General features: G+C 38.5%; 1 protein-coding gene across 1 annotated transcript in view; it reads right to left on the bottom strand.

The window, feature by feature from the left end:
* Window positions 1-18,293, bottom strand: part of CFAP91 (cilia and flagella associated protein 91) — a 1,839,442-nt gene that overhangs the window by 1,604,894 nt on the left and 216,255 nt on the right. The window contains exon 3 of the mRNA XM_044071500.1: window positions 7,090-7,247. Coding sequence (XP_043927435.1) covers window positions 7,090-7,247 — 158 coding nt within the window. The remainder of the gene's footprint in view (window positions 1-7,089; window positions 7,248-18,293) is intronic.

Here is an 18,293-nt window from a genome sequence, read left to right as displayed (position 1 = left end):
GCACCGGACCCGTTGCAGAGACAGCAGTTCTATTAAAAAAAAAAATCTTCTAATATGGAACAGTTAAGCACTTTCATCCTAATACACCTTGGACTTCATCAGACCTTTTGTATTAAAATTGCTGATTATCTGACTGATCCAGTGCTGTTCTGGATGACTGAGATTGTGCTGAGAAAGTTTGTGTGTGCTTTTTTTTCTGTTTTATATATTGAAATGATGAGCTCCTTTTTGACTGGTCAGTTTTGGTTACAGCAGAATAAACAAGCAAGCTAACTAACAAACGACTAAAACTCCTCCGCTATTACTAGGGAACAGGACCTTAATGCTCTTTCTAAGGCCAAGAATACTGCAACAATGGGCACAGACAATATCCCAGGATGTTTTATAAATGGCAGGAAATATGATATATCAGGCAGTCTGTAATTGCTATTTAATTACTGCATCCAAACAGGCTTTTTGCCTCAAGAATGAAGAATAGTAACAGTCCTCCTTATGTACAAAAGTGGGCCATCTACATACTCTGGAAACTACAAACCCATAAGTCTTACTAGTCTCATATGCTTACAACCATACAACCTGTCCCTATTAGCACAATATATAAATATCTGAATAAACTTAAACTCACAACCTGGGCTGCTGATAAATTACCTGCAGAATATCTCAAGGTTGCAGCCAAAGCCATCTCATATCCCATTTCCCTGCTAGTTAATTACTCTTTGTCAGAACAACGCGTTCCATCACTGCTGAAAATTTCTCATATAATACCACTTCACAAAGGAGCAACTCAGTGGAACTATCTAATTACCCTCCATTTGCCATTCTATCTCCCTTATCTAAAATCGTCGAAAAATGTATACATTCCCAGATAATGAACTATCTGCTTAGTAATAAACTGCTGACCAACACCCAACACAGATTCCATTCCAATTACAGTACTACCACAACCCTTATTAGTTTTATGAATACTATAAATCAACACCAGAACAATGGCAACCTTGTCTCCACTCTGTTCCTAGATCTCTCAAAGGGCTTCAATATGGTCTCCCATGCCAAACTCCTAACTGTGTGGCGACATGCGTGAATGGGCGTTCCTTCGTTGAAGGTTGTGCGTTAGGCCCGGCAAGCCAGTACGTAAAAATCTACTGCCAATCATTAGCGGACGGGAGTTCCGCTGTGGCGACCCCTAACCGGGAAAAGCCGAAAGACACAAACAAACAAACAAACTGTGCATGTCAAAGCATAAAGAATCTTTTTTCCCTGTTTTTTTTTTAAATCTGGAAAGAAAACAGGGAAACTGATAGACTGGTTCAATGTAAACTCTGAAACCATTTTTGGCATGAATGAGGGATTTGTTCTTAAAGTAACCCTATCTCTGTTGGAAACTAAACAGGGTTAACCCACCATGAGTGCTTGCAACTTGTACATTCCTCTGGAAGATTTCAGAGTAATAAGTAACCCACTCTTCCAAGACATGAGCCATAAATCAGCCAGATGAGCAGGTTCAAAGGGAGACAAGGTTAACTTTTCCAGCACAATGTTAACATCCCACGAAGAAGCCACCTGTTTTCTAGGTGGCCTAAGATGCAAAATCCCTTTAAAAAACTGCTTGACCAAAGAAAGAGATAATAGAGGAGTATCCATGGGCAGACATGCTGAAATGGCTAAAGGATGATACTTGACAGAGGAATAAGAAAGGCCAGAGGAAAGTAACTCTCACAAATATTTCAGAACCGGTTGTACATAATAACCAAAAGAACAAAAATGACACCAGTAGGAGTAGAACAAAGTGACACAAACACTCCTGTTGATGATATATCACCTTTAATAGTATAAGAACATTAAGCACTTTTGCCACTCAACCATGTGGACTTCATCAGAATTAAAGAAACAACTATTACATCACTGCTTTTACATCTACATACATTAACAAGGAAACACACTCCCTCCATCCCATAAATGGCGAACCAATCAATGATACTCTGAACCTGTCATAAATTTAAATATATTTAAATAAATTAAAGTACATAAATATATATATTAAAATGTATCTCTGATTACCATTTTAGCTAAATACCCAAATAACAAATGTATGCCATGTATTAAAACAAAAACAAGGAATGATAAAAACTTTGTCATACATTAAAACCCCTTACCAAATTAATAAATAGTAACTAATCAATCCATTGCTTTAAACATGTTTATTTAAGCCAGGGGTGAAATGGCATTTAACCTAAGCTGCCAAAGTAGTCCCTTGTACTCCAATTCTGCAACTACAGTGCCTGATGCTGAACAATTACCACTCTGCAACTTCACTGTACAACGCAAATCATTCTCAAGAGTTGCGTACATTGCGGTCTGTTCAGTGTACCCCAGTTTTTATGCTGGTAAAACTGAAAGGTGGATGAGAAAAAGGATTTATAAGCAATATTATGATATTTAAAACAAGAATGTAAATAGTGCTCTTTTTAAACATACATTTAACTGTAAAGGGTTTGCTGACTTCAAGTTTGGAATTCTGGAAAAAGTGGTTCAGGACCCACATGGTGGGTTAATGGAAAACTAAACTGGAGTACAAGGAACTGCTTTATCAGCTTAGGTTAAATGCCATTTTACCCTATAGCTTAAATGAACATGTTTCCTTGCAGCCTGTTTAAGGTCATTTAAGTTATAAAAATATGTTTTTTGAAGCAATGGATTGATCACTTACTGTTTATTAATTTGATAAGGGGTTTTAATGTATGACAAACATTTTATCATTCCTCGTTTTTGTTTTAATACATGATATATATTTATTTAGGTATTTAGCTAAAATGTTATCAGAGATGCGTTTTAATGGATGCATTTATGTATTTTAATTTTAAATTATTTAAATATATTTAAATTTCTGACAGTTTCAAATTATTGATTGGTTCATCATTTATGGTATAGAGGGAGTGTGTTTTCCTTGTTAATATAAGGAGATATAAAGGAAGTGATGTAATAGGCTCCATTTACATTGTTGAAATGGCTGTTTATTGAACTCCCTTTCATTGACATGTAAACACCGAACTACCAAAACTTCGAATGGCCACATAAGTGAATTTTTTCCCAGGGGAAAAAAAATCACTTGGCCATTGTTGGGAATTTGCCCTTTCCTGCACTGTAGTGCAATCTCAGAGTTAGTACAATTAATTTGGGGGGGGGATTTGGGGGGCAAAGCCCCCTACTTTGTAGGGTGTGACAGTTTGTTTTCTTTGTTGTTGGCCAAGCGATTTTTTTCCCCTGGGAAGAAATTCACTTATGCGACTGTTCGAAGTTTTGGTAGTTTGGTGTTTGCATGTCAATGAAAGGGTGTTTGATGAACAGCCCTTTCAACAACATAATATAGACCCTGGAACAGTTGTTTCTTTAATTCTGATGAAGTCCCCACACTGAGGGACAAAAACGCTTAACTTTTTATACTATTAAGGAAGATATATCACCAACAGGAGTGTTTGTGCCACTTTGAACTTTTGTTGTTTTGGTTACTGGTCTGGTTAAAAGTCGGTTCTACATAATCTCATACAGGGCCATGGTTACTGGATAGGCACAACCTAGAAAATCTGGGTCTATATCACATTATTGGACAACGAAAAGAGCGAACGCTCTTTCATCGATCTGATAATGTCGAAAGGAGAAAAAAGTGGTCACGGAACCGATTTTTTTCCCAGGGAATAAAAATTGGTGGGCTGTCTTTGGGACTTTGCCATTTCCTCCACTATGATGCAATCTCAGAGTTGGTATATTTAAGTGGGGGGGTGGGGGACACAGCCCCTCATATTGGGGGGTGTGGGTGGCAAAGCCCCCGCACTTCATTTTGTGTTTAAACTTTTTTTTTTTTGTGGGAAATAATTCACTGTTCCGTGTGTTCACTTTTTTGTTATTTTGATATTATCGGTTTGATGAAAGAGTGTTCGCTCTTTTCATCGTGCGACAATATGATATAGATGCAAACATTTCTTCTACTTGCTATCATAAGATTTTCTAGTGGCAGGCTTCCTTGCCTCCTTTAGTACCTACTACATGTCCTCTGAAAAAAAAGGGTGCCTAAAGGTATTAAAATTAAATCATCCATGCAGTGAGTTGCAGAAGTTTCAGACTGGGGAATTTCAATCTCCACCTGTCTTATGTGAGTAGATCCAATCTGTGAGAAAGTTTGTGGCAATTTACCCTTGCCAGTTCCATAAAAAAATGAAAGCCACTGATGCCTTGGTCAGAAGGGAATCACTGCAATGATCTTGGCAGAGCCCTTCTGAATCTTTACAATTATTCTGAGTATCAGGGAAAGGGTAGAAAAGTGTAAAGAAACATCCCTGTCCAAGGGAATGAAAAAGTATCTCTTTTCCAGACCTGTTTGCAAGGAGTCCTGGAGCAGAATCTGCTTAGTTGTCTGTTTTGAAATGAGGCAAGCAGATTTATTTGAGGTGTTCCACACAACTGGATGAATTCCTGGAAGACCCCCTCATTCAGTTTCCATTTGTGAGGGTCTGTTCTGGTCCTGCTCAGCTTGTCTGCCACTCTGTTTTTCTCTGACACAATGCATGATACTTGGAAAGTTAATGAGTGCTGAATAGCTACCTCACAAGCCATCACTGTCAGCCAGAACTGGGGGAGAAAGTTAGGCTTGCTGATGTACCACATCATTGTGGTGTTGTTTCTAACCACATGGAGAGGTCCTGGGGACCACAGATGATAAAGGGATGTTAAGGCATGGACCACAACCAACATCTCTGATATTTATGTGCTTTTTTCTGCACGAGGAATCTCACAGGCCTTGCACCTTTACCCCCATTGAAACTGCTCACCATGCGAAATCTGATTGATTTGGAGGGACAGAAGAAAAGAGCTGACTTGAATTTGCTTCTACTTGTAGTCTCCACCATCGCAGTTTTTTTTTTTTTTTTTAACAAAGCTCAAGACTGGAATCGGAAATTCCAGAGGATGCAAATACTGAGTCCATATGCTTTTTTAGAGACCACCGTGTTTTTCTCATGTGCAACCTGGCAAGAGGAATCATGAGAATCACAGATGCAATGAACTACAGGATCATGAGATACTCTCTAGCTGAAGTCTGAGATGGAGCTGAGAAGCTCTGGAAAGTTTCCAGCCTTTTGTTGAAAGGGTGTTGATAAGTCATCCTAGAATGACAATCCTGTGTGGCATGGTCAAGGAGAATTTCTAAATATTTATCTGGAACTCTAGATTGGTCAGAAAAGATGAAACCTACAATAATGACTCTTGACATCTGGGAAAAGACTCTGCAAAAATGAGCAAGTCATCTAAATAAAGAAATATGTGAAGGCTGTTCAGTCTGCAATGAGCTATGACTGGAGCTAGACACTTTCTAAATACCCTTGGAGCAGTAGATAACCCAAAGGGTAATGCAGAGAACTGATAATACAACCATGACACAAAACATCTGAGACATTTCCTGAAGCCTTTGGCCATGGGAATGTGCTGGAATGCATCTTTCAGATTCAATGCTACCATAAAAATTCCCAGGGGAATGAGAGGTAACAGACTCTGAAAGGTCAACATCTTGAAATTTGGAACTTTCACATACAGATTTAGGAAGGAAAGGCTTTCACTGATACCGGAAACATTCTGCAATAGAAGCCTTTGCCCTTTTGATTTAATAGTGCTAGTTCTATGACTTCTAGGGTGAGTAAGAGCTGAAGAAACTGTGGAAAATTATGTTTGGTTCAGAGCATGGGGAGGAGCTCACCTGAAAGGAGGTATTTGGATATCTGTATCCAGTGCTAACTGTATCCCTCCTGAACCACACCTTTAACACCCATGAGTCTGTCACAGTGTTGCCAAAGGGAATACATAGAAGTTTCTGGGACAGATTGTGGGAGATAGGTGCAGCAGGGGAGTGGGGGAGAATGCTTCATCTTCATTCTGTAGTTGTAGACTTCCCTTTTTATGAAAGGATTCTCATTTCTTATTGTTCTCCTCCTGACATATCTATATAGTTCTCTGTTTGATTTGAGAAAGCAGGGACTATTTGTTTGTTTCTTAGCTGTGAAAGAGGATATAGGAGATTTGTCTGGGGGGGGGGGGGGTGAAAAGTCTTGGAAACTCCCTGAATTAATTTCACAACCTTAATACCTAAAGCTGAATTCAAAATTTTAGACTTTACCTTAGCAGAAAACTTTTCATTATGTACCCAGGCATACCTCTTCAAACTAGAGGCATGACTTGAAATAGGTAGATAATAGCATATTACTATATGAATGCAGAGAAGTGGAAAGGCATGTTAATGAGTAGCATTACATCTCTCTTCCAAGTTACACTTTTTTATTTTAATAGGAAGCAGTAGTTAACAAATAATTACATTAGTACAATTAATGTGCTATTGAAATAGCTATACCTAAAGTATTCTAAGGATTATTTTAAATTGTATTTTTACAGTTAAAAAAAAGATATTCCAGTGTTTGCTCTACTGGCCACTGCATGAGGATATGAGATAACTCTTCCCCTGGATATAAGGGGTGAATCGTATTATGCCAGATTGTTTGCTTGTGTCTTTCGGCTTTTCCCGGTTAGGGGTCGCCACAGCGGAACTCCGGTCCGCTAATGACTGGCAGTAGATTTTTACGTGTGGAGCTGCCAGCCCTGACGCACAACCTTCAATGAAAGTACGGCCATTCACGCATGTCTACACACAGAAGATGCTCTAGCCGAGAATCGAACAGGACAACGTCTTACTGTGAGGCGACAACACTACTGCAGCACCACCACCATAATTACAAGCCTTTGCAGTTTGCTGCACTGTATAAAATGTGTAGTGTGCACTACATGTGACCAAAACCCAGCTGATTACTAAATGAGAAAGCAAGGCCCTTCATTAATTATACTAAATGCTTAAGGACAGCTTGCACTCTTCCAAATGCCTTCCATTCCACAATGCTCACCTATGAGTTTGTATGCTGACTTCACACAGAAATACTGACTTGGAATACTCTACATTTGATCATTTAATGTATGAAAACATAATTCAGTGGATTGCATGTACAACAAAAGCATAAATGATCTATTAGCAAATAAAAAGTAAGACTGTGACCTTACATTAGTTGCTGTTGCAGTGCTGCTCTGCGTTCTTCTATTCTCCCCTGCCATTGGCGGTCAACAGACTGTGGGACAGGATCCTTTGCCTCCAGACGTAATGTAAAACGTGGATAGTGTGGTAGATTGCTAAACATCGTTTTAAATTCAGGAACTTTTTTCTGGTTGTAAAGAAAAATTGAGTAATGCCGTTTGTATTTCAAGTGGGTAAACTCAGCAAAAGTGCAACATTGCAGTTCTTAACATTGCTATGCTTATAGTTAAAGGCAAATGTATATAACAATGATTTGTAAAAGTAAAAGAAATAAACAGGTCAATCTAGATATCAGTAGATTTAGATTTTACTAGGTTATCTCTAATCTGCTGTCCAACAGTTAGAAGCATATTACAGCACACTATGAAAAATGTGGTCTTCACAATTTATTAATTTTATTTTTCAGTTTCTTCACTGGATTGGGTAGACTGGTGTGCAGAACTTTCAGCCAAGACTCAGACTCCAAACAAAGCAACACATACATGTGTAGATACAATTAGAATTGTACTGAGTGCATAATAAAAGAAGGCAAAATTTGAGGACAATATAAAAGACATATTTCACTATATTAAATGCAACATATGCAAGATGTATGACATTGAATAAAAAAAAAAAAAAAGAGTCGTCACTGCCATTATTAATGGAGTACCACACTGCAACAATATATACCTCAATTATTGTCAGTGAAGAAATTAAGAAAATTAACATAATTCTGCCAATACTGTGCTGAAATGCTAGCTGCTGTAGAATCCCGAGGATGTCACAGTAATAAACAACTAATGTAGAATAAATGCAAAACAAAAAAGACTACAAAGAAGTTGTTGCATGCAAAAGGTTACCACAGAAAGAAACAACCTCAGAGAAAAGTTCAAAAATATAGCCTTACATATTCTGCAATGTAAGGTATAATGGGAAAAATATGCACTCCCATAAAATAATTGAAACTCTCTTTAGATTTAAGCGGAAATGTAAAGCAGCAAAAGGAACCCTGCTGCAGTCTACAAAGTCCAACATAGCAGATGCATACATGTTTCACTGTCTTTTGAGATCACCTGCATTTCATAGCTACATTTTGACCTAGGAAATAACCAATTAGTGATTGTAAAACAGATTGTTGTTAGTGGTATAATGCATAATTCCTAAGAAAGAAACCATATAGTTGTTAAATTGGAACACCAATCTGCTTCATAGTGAACACACTGTATTTAGGAAAGTTCATGGTTGTATAAGTTGCACTTACCATAACAGTATAATTCCTCACTGCTACAGTAGCCTTTAGCTATTTGGGTTATAATTTACTCAGAATATGACACACAGCCAGTCTTTAAACTTCTCTATCTCCCCTCCCCACATCTGCCCGGGCTGTTGTGTCTCGTGTTCCACATAAAGAAAACAGTAGCCTGGGCACCAGTTTCTTCAGGATTTTCTTGCCCCCAAAATAGATTTAAGGTTACTTGTCCTGAAACCCCCAATAGTTAGGAAGACATAAACTTTTATTTCAAAAAACAACTATAAACATAAAAAAGGATGGAGGGAGGATGCAGCTATCACAGCAGTCAGGAATTAAAACATTTACTGTTACGGTAAGTGTAACGTAGACAATGATACTACTGATATCATTTTCACTGCTGCAGTAGCCTATAGCTATTTAAGCAGATTAACATATTTTATCCATCTCGGGAGGAAAAAAGATTAGGCTCTAGGAGCTCATATATGTATAGACCTAGAAAAGCCTGTCCTGGCCTGGAGATAGAATCCAGTTTGTAATGTGTTGTAAACGTATCGACAGAGGACCAAGGAGCTGCCACTAGATGTTTCTAGAGTCCATCCCTTTCCAATATGCCAATGAAGAAGACAGTGCTCTAGTAGAATTAGCTTGATTCTGCCTGGAAAATATTTGTCATGATGAGAATAACAGAAAGCAACAGCAAGGGGCAACCATCTTGATATAGACTGTTTTCACACTGATTGCCCTTTGTTTGTTCCATCACAGAAGAAAAACAGCTTTTCAGCTTTCCTAAAATATTTTATCAAGACAATACCTGAGATGCCCTTTGTTTGTTCCATCACAGAAGAAAAACAGCTATTCAGCTTTTCTAAAATATTTTATCAAGACAATACCTGAGATGCCTGCACATGCCCAGAGCATGGAGAATAGTTTCTCTCTGATTTTTAGATTCTGGATGGAAAACAGGGAGACTGATGACTTGATTCAGTGTAAAATCTGAAACTACGTTTGACATGAATGAAAAATTTGTTCTTAAAGTAACCCTGTCTCTATGGAAAACCAAATAGAGTTTACCTACCATGATAGCCTGCAACTCAGTTACTCTTCTTACAGAAGTCAGAGTAATAAGCAACACAGTCTTTCAAGTTATGAACCATAGATCAGCTAGATGAGCTAGCTCAAAGTGACACAAAGCTAACTTTTCCAAGCACAAAGGTAAGAAAGCAAGTAAGTACCTCCTGCTCCCTAGGGGTCTAATAGGGGGTCTAATATTTACGCCCCCTTCAAGAACTACTTGACCAAAGACAAGGAAAATGGGGAGGATCCATGGGCATACTTGCTGAAATGGCCATAAGATGAACCTTGACAGAGGAATAAAACAGGTCAGAGGATAGTTGCACACACATACTTAAGAATCAGTGTTACGTAATCCCTGATTGGGTTCTGGTTATTAGTGCGACACTAACAAGAAAATCTTTTCCACTTGCTAGCATACAGTTTTCTTGCCTTCTTTAGTACCTGCTGCACTCTTCATAAAGAAGGTGCCTAAAAGGTATCAAAACTGAATCATCCAAACAGTTACTTGCAGTTGTTTGAGTCGGGGGTGAATCAAACTTCCCATATCTTGTGTGAGGAGATCAAATCTGTGATGAAGCCTGTGACAACTGACCTTGGCCAATTCCATAAGAAAACAGAGCCACTATTGTCTAGGCCAAAGGGGAGTCACTAAATTGGTCGCTTGACAGTCCTTCTGAATCTTCAGTATTACCCTGGATTTTATTGTGATGGGTAGAAATGAATAAAGCAACATTCTCAATCATATGAATGAAAAAGCATCTGTTTTCCTTGCCTGCCTGCAAGGAGTCCAGGTGCAAAATCTGTTTAGTCGTCTTCTTTGAAAAGTGGCAAACAGCTGAATTTGAGGTGCTCCCCACAACTAGGTCAATTCCTGGAAGACTCTTTTGTTCACTTTCCATTAGTAAGATCTGTCATGGCCCTGCTAAGCATGTCTGTCACTGCATTTTATTCTGACAGCATGTAGGATGATTGCATGACTAATCAACGCTTCAGAGTGACTTTCCAAGCCACCATAGCCAGCCTGCAAAGTTATTAAGACCTAGTGCCCCCCTGTTTGTTTATATACCACATCACTGGGGTGTTGTTAGTAATCACATGCAGAGGTCTCAGAGGCAACAGATGATGAAGAGATGGTATAGCATGGATCACAGCTAACATCTCTTTAACACACACACACATATATATATATTTATTTTATATGTATTTATTTATTTCAGTTTGATTACCGGGGAAGTCCACTGGGCCAAGAAGTGCCCATTTTCAGTGGAGGCCCGGGGAGAAAAGCTCCAAGAACAGTATAATACAATATAGGTTGCAGAATAAAAGCTCCAAGAACAGTATAATACAATATAGGTTACAGAATGCAAATAAAGATTACAAAGTAAAAATACATACAATATAGTTTGTAAAAACAAGTAGGGTTAATACATTTGAGAGTTGCAGAGAACTTGAGGCAGATTTTTTTTTTTTTTTGAATCAATATTTATATGCTTACAGTCACTTAAAGTCTGTTAGTTGTAGTTATTTTGAGAAATTAGAATAAGTATGTGAGTATAGTGGTGTAGGAGTAGGGGTGCTTAGTTAGGGGTCGCTATGGAATTAATTGGGGTGAAAGCAGGAGCATTTCCATTTGGAGGATAGGTGAATAAAAAGTTGAGTTTTGAAGGATTCAGTATTGGGTATAGTCCTAAGTGAAGTAGGCAGAGAGTTCCATTTTTTACCTAGTGAGAAAAAGAGTAAAAGCTGGCCAGCTGGTCGTTTCGGTTTACTAATGGAGATTAGGTTTTGGTTTTCGGATCTCAGTGATCTGTTAGGGATGCATGGAGGAAGGATGTCCTTTACGGCTGGGCATTTATTAGGGGAGAATATTAGTTTGTGAGCGGTGGTTAGTTGTAGATAGTCTAGGTGATTAGGGAGATCTAGCCAGTTCAGAGAATGAAGGCTGTGGCAGTGGTGACTTGATGTTTTGGATTTGGTGGCAAATTTAGAGATATTATTATAGCAAGCTTCGAGCTTAGAGGTGTTGGTAGCAGACAAGTTGGTTAGGAGAGGGGCTCCATATAGAAGGGAAGGTAGGAGGAAGGATGTTGCCAGGGTATGCCTAGTGGAGTTTGAAAGGAAGTGATTGTTCCTATATAGCATACCTAGCTTTTGGTGGGTTTTCTTTATGTTATGTTATATGTGAAGATCAAATTTGAGGTGTTCGTCTGTGGTGATGCCAAGGAGTTTTGCAGAGGGGACCACTTCAATGGCAGTGCTAGTTTGGCTGAGAACATTGAAAGTGTTTTTGTCCACAGAGGAAACTTTGGTGGGGAGAAAAATTAGTATTTTGGATTTATTGGAGTTAAGAGAAAGGTGGTTTTGGTGCATCCAGTTCTCTGTGGTGGTAAAGGCTAATTGGGTTTTGGTCTGGAGTTCAGGAAGGTTTGGGGCAGAGCAGACCAAGGTAGAGTCATCTGCGTATTGGATGACTGTGGTGTCAGGGATGAAGATGTGAAGGTTGTTTATGAAGATGTTGAAAAGCATGGGTCCAAGGATGGATCCCTGAGGAACACCAGTAAATGTAGGCAAAAAGGAAGAGAATGAGTTCTTCCATTTGACTGCTTGAGATCTGTCAGATAGGTAACTGGAGAACCAGGAAAGAGTGTTTGGAGAGAGTTTGAGATTAGCCAGATGATGAAGGTGTGTGTTGGAGATGGTGTCAAAAGCTTTTGAAAGGTCTAGCAGTACTGTGGATACAATGAGTCCAGAGTCTCGAGCTTGATTGATAGTTTCTAAGAAGGATAGTAGTGCAGTTATAGTGCTGTGGCCGGGACGGAAGCCATGCTGTGTGGGTGTAAGGAGGTGATTTTGAATAAGATAGGGTAAGAATTGGTGGTGGATGCATTTTTCTAGAAGAGAGTAGGGTGATAGGGTGGAAGTTAGAAATAGAGGTGTTTTTGCCTCCTTTGTGAAGAGGTAGGATGTAGGCTGAACGCCAAAGTTTGGGTACGTATGACTCAGTTAAGGATCTATTAATCAGAATACTAATTGGAAGGGCGATACCTTCAGCTGCATGTTTGAGGAAGGAAGGGGGGATGTTGTCAGGGGCATTAGAACCTGGCTTTAGCTTGGAGAGAAGCTTTTTTATAAAAGATGTGGATACAGGTTTGAGATGGAAATTGAGGGGAATATTGTTTGGGTTGCTGGGTGGAGAGGAAAGGAAGTTAGGTGGGTTGTTGACTGGGACCTGCAATGACTGATCCTACTGATAGGTTGAAACTCATATATACACACACATACATGTGTTGACCTGTTTTGTTCCAAACACCATGCACTTCTACCACCATTAAAACTGCACCCCCCAAAGCAAAATCAGAAGAGTCTGTTGTCACAGACTGAGTTGGGTTTGGAAGAAAGAATGGGATACCTGGATGTAGAGCAGTCTGTTGTCTCCACCACAGCAGTTCTTATTTTCACAAAATCCAAAATGGGAATCTGAAATTCTACAGGATAAGAATGTTGAGATCAAGCAGTTTTTAAGAACCATTGGACTTTTCTCATGAGCAACCTGGTAAGAAGAATCATGGATACCACAAAGCCCTAGAATCCTGAGATTCTCTGTGGCTGAAGTCTGAGATTGATTTGAGAAGCTCAGGAAGATTTTCAGATATAGAGGTGATTTTTTTTGAGCACCCAAGCAAAAAATGCAGAACATAATTGTAGTGATTTCCAACATGAATGGAGAAACAGTTGGTCTTGGGGAAAACCAGGTATCTGACTGTCCAGAGACTCCTTGTTGATCCAGTGGCAGTGGCAAATGTATGGACTGTGGGGGGTCTTGGGTTCAATCTCCAGACAAGAGTCAGTATTTTCCATTCCCACTGAGTTGTTAACTGGGTGTTCTACATTAAATCTAACACTGGGACCTGCAATGACTGATCCTATTGATAGGTTGAAACTCATATAGTTACACCATCAGGTTGGAAGAGGTCAGAGGGCAGCCCAATGAGCAAGATTCAGAATGCAATGTCCTAAGGTACAGATATATTGAAGGGAACCCAACTTCCATCTGAGGTCACAGTCAAAATAATAATATTAAATGAAGGAATGTACCACAGACGTAGTAACCTTGGTAAAGATGTCAGTGAAGACATTCTTTAAAGCAGCATTTGAAAAGAGTTATGTATATAACTAATGTTGTCTACAATGAATGATAATAAAACTGCCACCATCAGACACCAAATAATGTGTGATGAACAGGAGTAAGGTCTTTGAATCCACACTGCGGCAAGCCAGTTAATATGTGAGGAGTGACTGGTCTTAATGGCATATGGTTAATGTTCACCACTCCCCTAGATATAGTTAATACCTGCTACACCCATATAAGCTTTACACTGCACATCATCAGATCATATTTATAATCCCTGGTGGACTTCACTCATCTCAACAAATATCAAACAAACAAATAAATAAATCAAACACTGAGCCCACAGCCTTTCAGTGCAATCTTACCAACATTAATTGATACATGTTCAAAATTATTGTGCAGTCAAACAATATTTTCCAGAAAGCAGGTCTACAATAACTCTCTAATACCAATCTCATTTCACCCAATTTATCATAACACTGTCACCAGCCAGAACACCCTGGAAAACCAAAGAAGGAAAATTACTGTTCACCCTTAAAATATACTACTTTGAATAGTAGTATTTATCTCTGTAGCAGAAAGATACACAAACCTTATTGTAGCACATTTCTTTTACAAGCTATACAAGTCCAATATACAATATATCCCAATGCTGCCAACAAATATGATATATGACCAACTGGCATGCAAATCCCTTCCACTGCCAATAAAATCATGATGCACAGCCAGGAGTAGGAATTTTCAATCCATACCACTCCAAGCCAAGTAATATGCAAGAGATGACTGGCCTTAAGGGCATATGGTGAATGCAGAATGCCGCCCAAGGTAATAAACACCTGCCATATCCAAATAAGCTTTATACTGTACAGATGCAAATTAGTATTATCATTCCTGACTCTCCAGGATTTTACCCACCTTAGAAAGAGTTGAGTCCTTTGTTATGGAATCCTACTAATAACAGGTTCGTAGGTTGGTACTAGGCTATCAGCCCTGGGGCTTATACAAGCCTAGCCATAACATTTCCCCAGCTATTTTTCCCAGGAAATTTACTTCCTTGGTCCCCTGTCTAGCAGGGTGACTAACGTGAACCCCGGGGTGAATTTCCTATCTCCCATCCAGTCGTCAAGGTTCCTTTTAAAGAGGGCTAAAGAGGCGCTCTGCTTGACATGTATAGGCAGTCTATTCCAGAGAATGGGGAGTCTCTGAGACAGGAATCTATCCCTCCAGCATGTTTTGTTCATTGTGATGACCAGGTTTAGATCCCTGGAGCATGTGGCTCTGAGGGAGTGGAATTTCTTTAAGTGTAGCATGTCCAACAGCCCTGGGTTTGACATGGCCTTGTATGTTAAGCAGAGATCACCTCAGAGTAGACGATATGCGACAGAGTAGAGCTGGAGTTTTTTTTAATAATTTAAAAATAGTTGAAACTTCCTCAAAATTATTTCTGCACACACACACACACAACTTCCCAGAACGAGGGTAATGATAATGCTCAAATACCACAACCCCCCTCCAAATTTACAGTACACTGCCACCAACCTGACTACCCTGGCAAAACAAAGAACATAAATTACTGTTTTCTTTTACAATAAGCCAACCTTAATATCTGAATGGTGGCATTTAGCTCTAAGCACTCACTCTTCAAAAGGAGATATCAACAAATAATAGTTCAATGTACAACCACTTAAACTTAAATAAATATCATCGTCTACAATCACTTAAACTGATTTACTTGAAATACATAAATAAAGCATTCACATGCAAAGAAAATATGCATCCAGGAGTAACTTTCTAAAGAAAATCCTAAACAGAAGTTCTTCACAGACAGCTTGCATACAGAAAACTCTATCAATTAATCTATACCCTTACTAGTTTTAGCTAAAGATATGCTGTGCCATGTATGTTGCTACCCTTCAAGATCAGAACAGAATGTGCAAAGATCTTATAGGTAACTCTGTCCTTCTGTGCATGATACAGCATAAAAGTCCAACAACTCCCCAGCTAACAGATTCTAGCTACGTATAGGAGTAATAGGTAGGATTTCCTGTTAGCTTCAGTTTTGAATTTTGGATGTTACATAAACTTATTTGTTACTATTCTCAATAGGAAATCCTGATACTCTACTTTTTCCTTACTTTAATGGCTTTAATCACCTCTTCTGGTAAATTTTCACATGGATTTACATAATATTGTTTGATCACATTATTATATCACATCTCTACATCTTTCTCTATAGCAACATTTATTTCCCATGTTAGTATATATTCCTTGATAATTTTTAATTTCTTCAATTACATATTATTTTCCTATTTTTCTTATTCTCATCTCCAAGAATGTTTCTACACACCTAAATAAGATTTATAATACTAATTTGCAATTGTATAGTATAATTCCTGACTCCCCAGGATTTTACCCACCTTAGACTGAGTTGAGTCCTTTATTGGGAACTTCTGCTAATAATAGTTGAAACTTGCTCAGAATTATTTCTACACACACACACACACACACACACACACACACACACACACACACACACACACACACACACACTACTTCACAAAAAGGAGGTAATGATAACACTCCATTACCAACACCCCCCCCCCAAAAAAAAAAAAAAGAAATTACAGTAACACCCTGGCAAAACAATACAAGTTATTCCTCTTAAAATAAGCCAACCTTAATATCTGAATGGTGGCATTTAGCTCTGAGCTGTCACTCTTCAAAATGGGCTATCAACGGTTCAAAATATAAACACTTATATATATATCATCATCCACAGTCACTTAAACTGAATATTAAAACTCTTTACTTGAAATAAATAAAGCATTCACTTGCAAAGAAAATACAAAAACAGGAATAATTGCCAGGTGACATACAGCAAACTTTATAAGTTAATCTAGACCCTAGCTACTTTTAGCTACAGATATGCTGTGCCATGTATGTCACTACCTTTCAAGATAAGATAAGAATCTGCAAAAGTCTTACAAGCATCTCTGTCCTTCTGTGCATGATACAACATGAAAGTCTATAACTCTCCCAGCTAACAAACTCTAGGTAGTTAGAGGAGTACTAGGTAGGATTCCCTGTTAAATTCATTTTTTTTTAATTTTAGAAGATGCTGTCTTGTTTTCACAGTTACATAATTCAGGGGAAGCCCAAAACAATGTAGTATCCTTTGATCTAAAGTAGCATCATCAAAACATATTGGATGCTTCAAGCACTGCAGATGTGATTGCAATTAGTTTCATTTAAACAGCAATTAATATTACATATTTACTAAAAAGGAATTATAGTGTAACTACCTTTACATTTATCTTTTAAAGAATTAGTTATACATTTTTTCTTAATTTAATAAAATTTTAGTACAACTTAGTTCACTTCCCATATAGGTTTGTTCTAAAAGAATATCTACATTTCTTTCACGTTATTACAGTTTTTCACTCGGTCTGTGGTCACAGAATTTTCTGTGGGTAATTTGCCATCAGATGGCAAAAATAATGATGCATTTGATAGTGCACTTGGAAGCTGTTAACAACTGCAAGCTCCTACTATCCCCTCAGCAAAGGAGTTAAAGGATTCTATATTCTTCTGAACTCATATACCCACTTAAGATGTGATATTGCAGTGCATAGCCAGAATGTTAATGTCTTGCTCTGAGATGATCTCTGCCTTCATAAAGAAAAACGAACGGAGCTGAAATCCATCAGATGCCACTCTCAAGAGGGAAATGGACTGATCCTAAGGTAAACCTGAGTTTTATAAAACACCAAATAAGGTTTTCTAAGTATGATATCCTGTGTCTCAAAACTCATGTCAGTACAAGTGAAAGCAAACAGAGGAAATACTTTCAGACAAAAGAACTTCACTGCAGCTAGTCCAACAGTCTCAGATGAAGAACAAGCATGCCTATAAGTCATAGAGTTTTGAAAAGAATAAGGGTTTTCAAAGGAGGACAAAGATTTGCTGACCAGGTTATTCCTACCAGGACAAAGGTCTCTTCAGGGGGAGACTCAAAGTGGTATTCATACTAACTAAAGGGAAATTTGTCCAGGACACCAAGAAACTTCCCTTGCTCTTTAGAGGAGAGGAAGTAAAGCATTCTCCAGAGCTGCGAGGTGGTGCCAGCACGCTACTAGTGCAGTTCCAGAAATTCCAAGATGGAAAAGAGCGCAACAGAGATGGAGAGGGTAGCTGGAGAAAACTTACTGAAGGAAGGAAAAAGAGATGAAATATCTGATACTGAGCTGGAAATTGGAGGACTGGAGAGAAGTGTTGATACAGTCAGTGAACCAGGCAGATCCAAACAAAGGAGAGTAAACATGGTGGAGTTTCATGGTGAAAAGAGTATTATGGGAGGAAGAAACAGGTTGGAAACAGAAGAAAAAGCTGTTTAAGGGAAAACACTGGAGGTATTCAAGGCTGGTGGAGTTACCACTTTTACGAGTTTACCTCTGCAACAGTGCAAATACAGCAAGGCAAGAAAGACTGGGAGAAGGAGATGACCAGTGATGTAAATAAAAAGTATAAAAAGGTGAACAGGTATGTATTGTGGATAGCATCATTTTGTCTCTAGGGTTTACTATTAAAGATATAAAAGCATTAATTAATTTGCTAATTAAAAAATGCTTGTGAAGTGACATCTGAAAGCTTCAACTTGCTGAAAAAATTTATGAAGGAGACTGAAAAAGAAATACAGTAGGACAATGGAAATATTTATTTCAGAGGTTAGGCGTACAGCT

The sequence above is a fragment of the Protopterus annectens genome, chromosome 5.part0, assembly GCF_019279795.1.
Source record: "Protopterus annectens isolate FY-2018-M chromosome 5.part0, PAN1.0, whole genome shotgun sequence".
Classification (NCBI taxonomy): Eukaryota; Metazoa; Chordata; order Ceratodontiformes; family Protopteridae; genus Protopterus; species Protopterus annectens.
The sequence above is the reverse complement of the archived record's forward strand: the minus strand, read 5'-3'. Positions and strand labels throughout refer to the sequence as shown.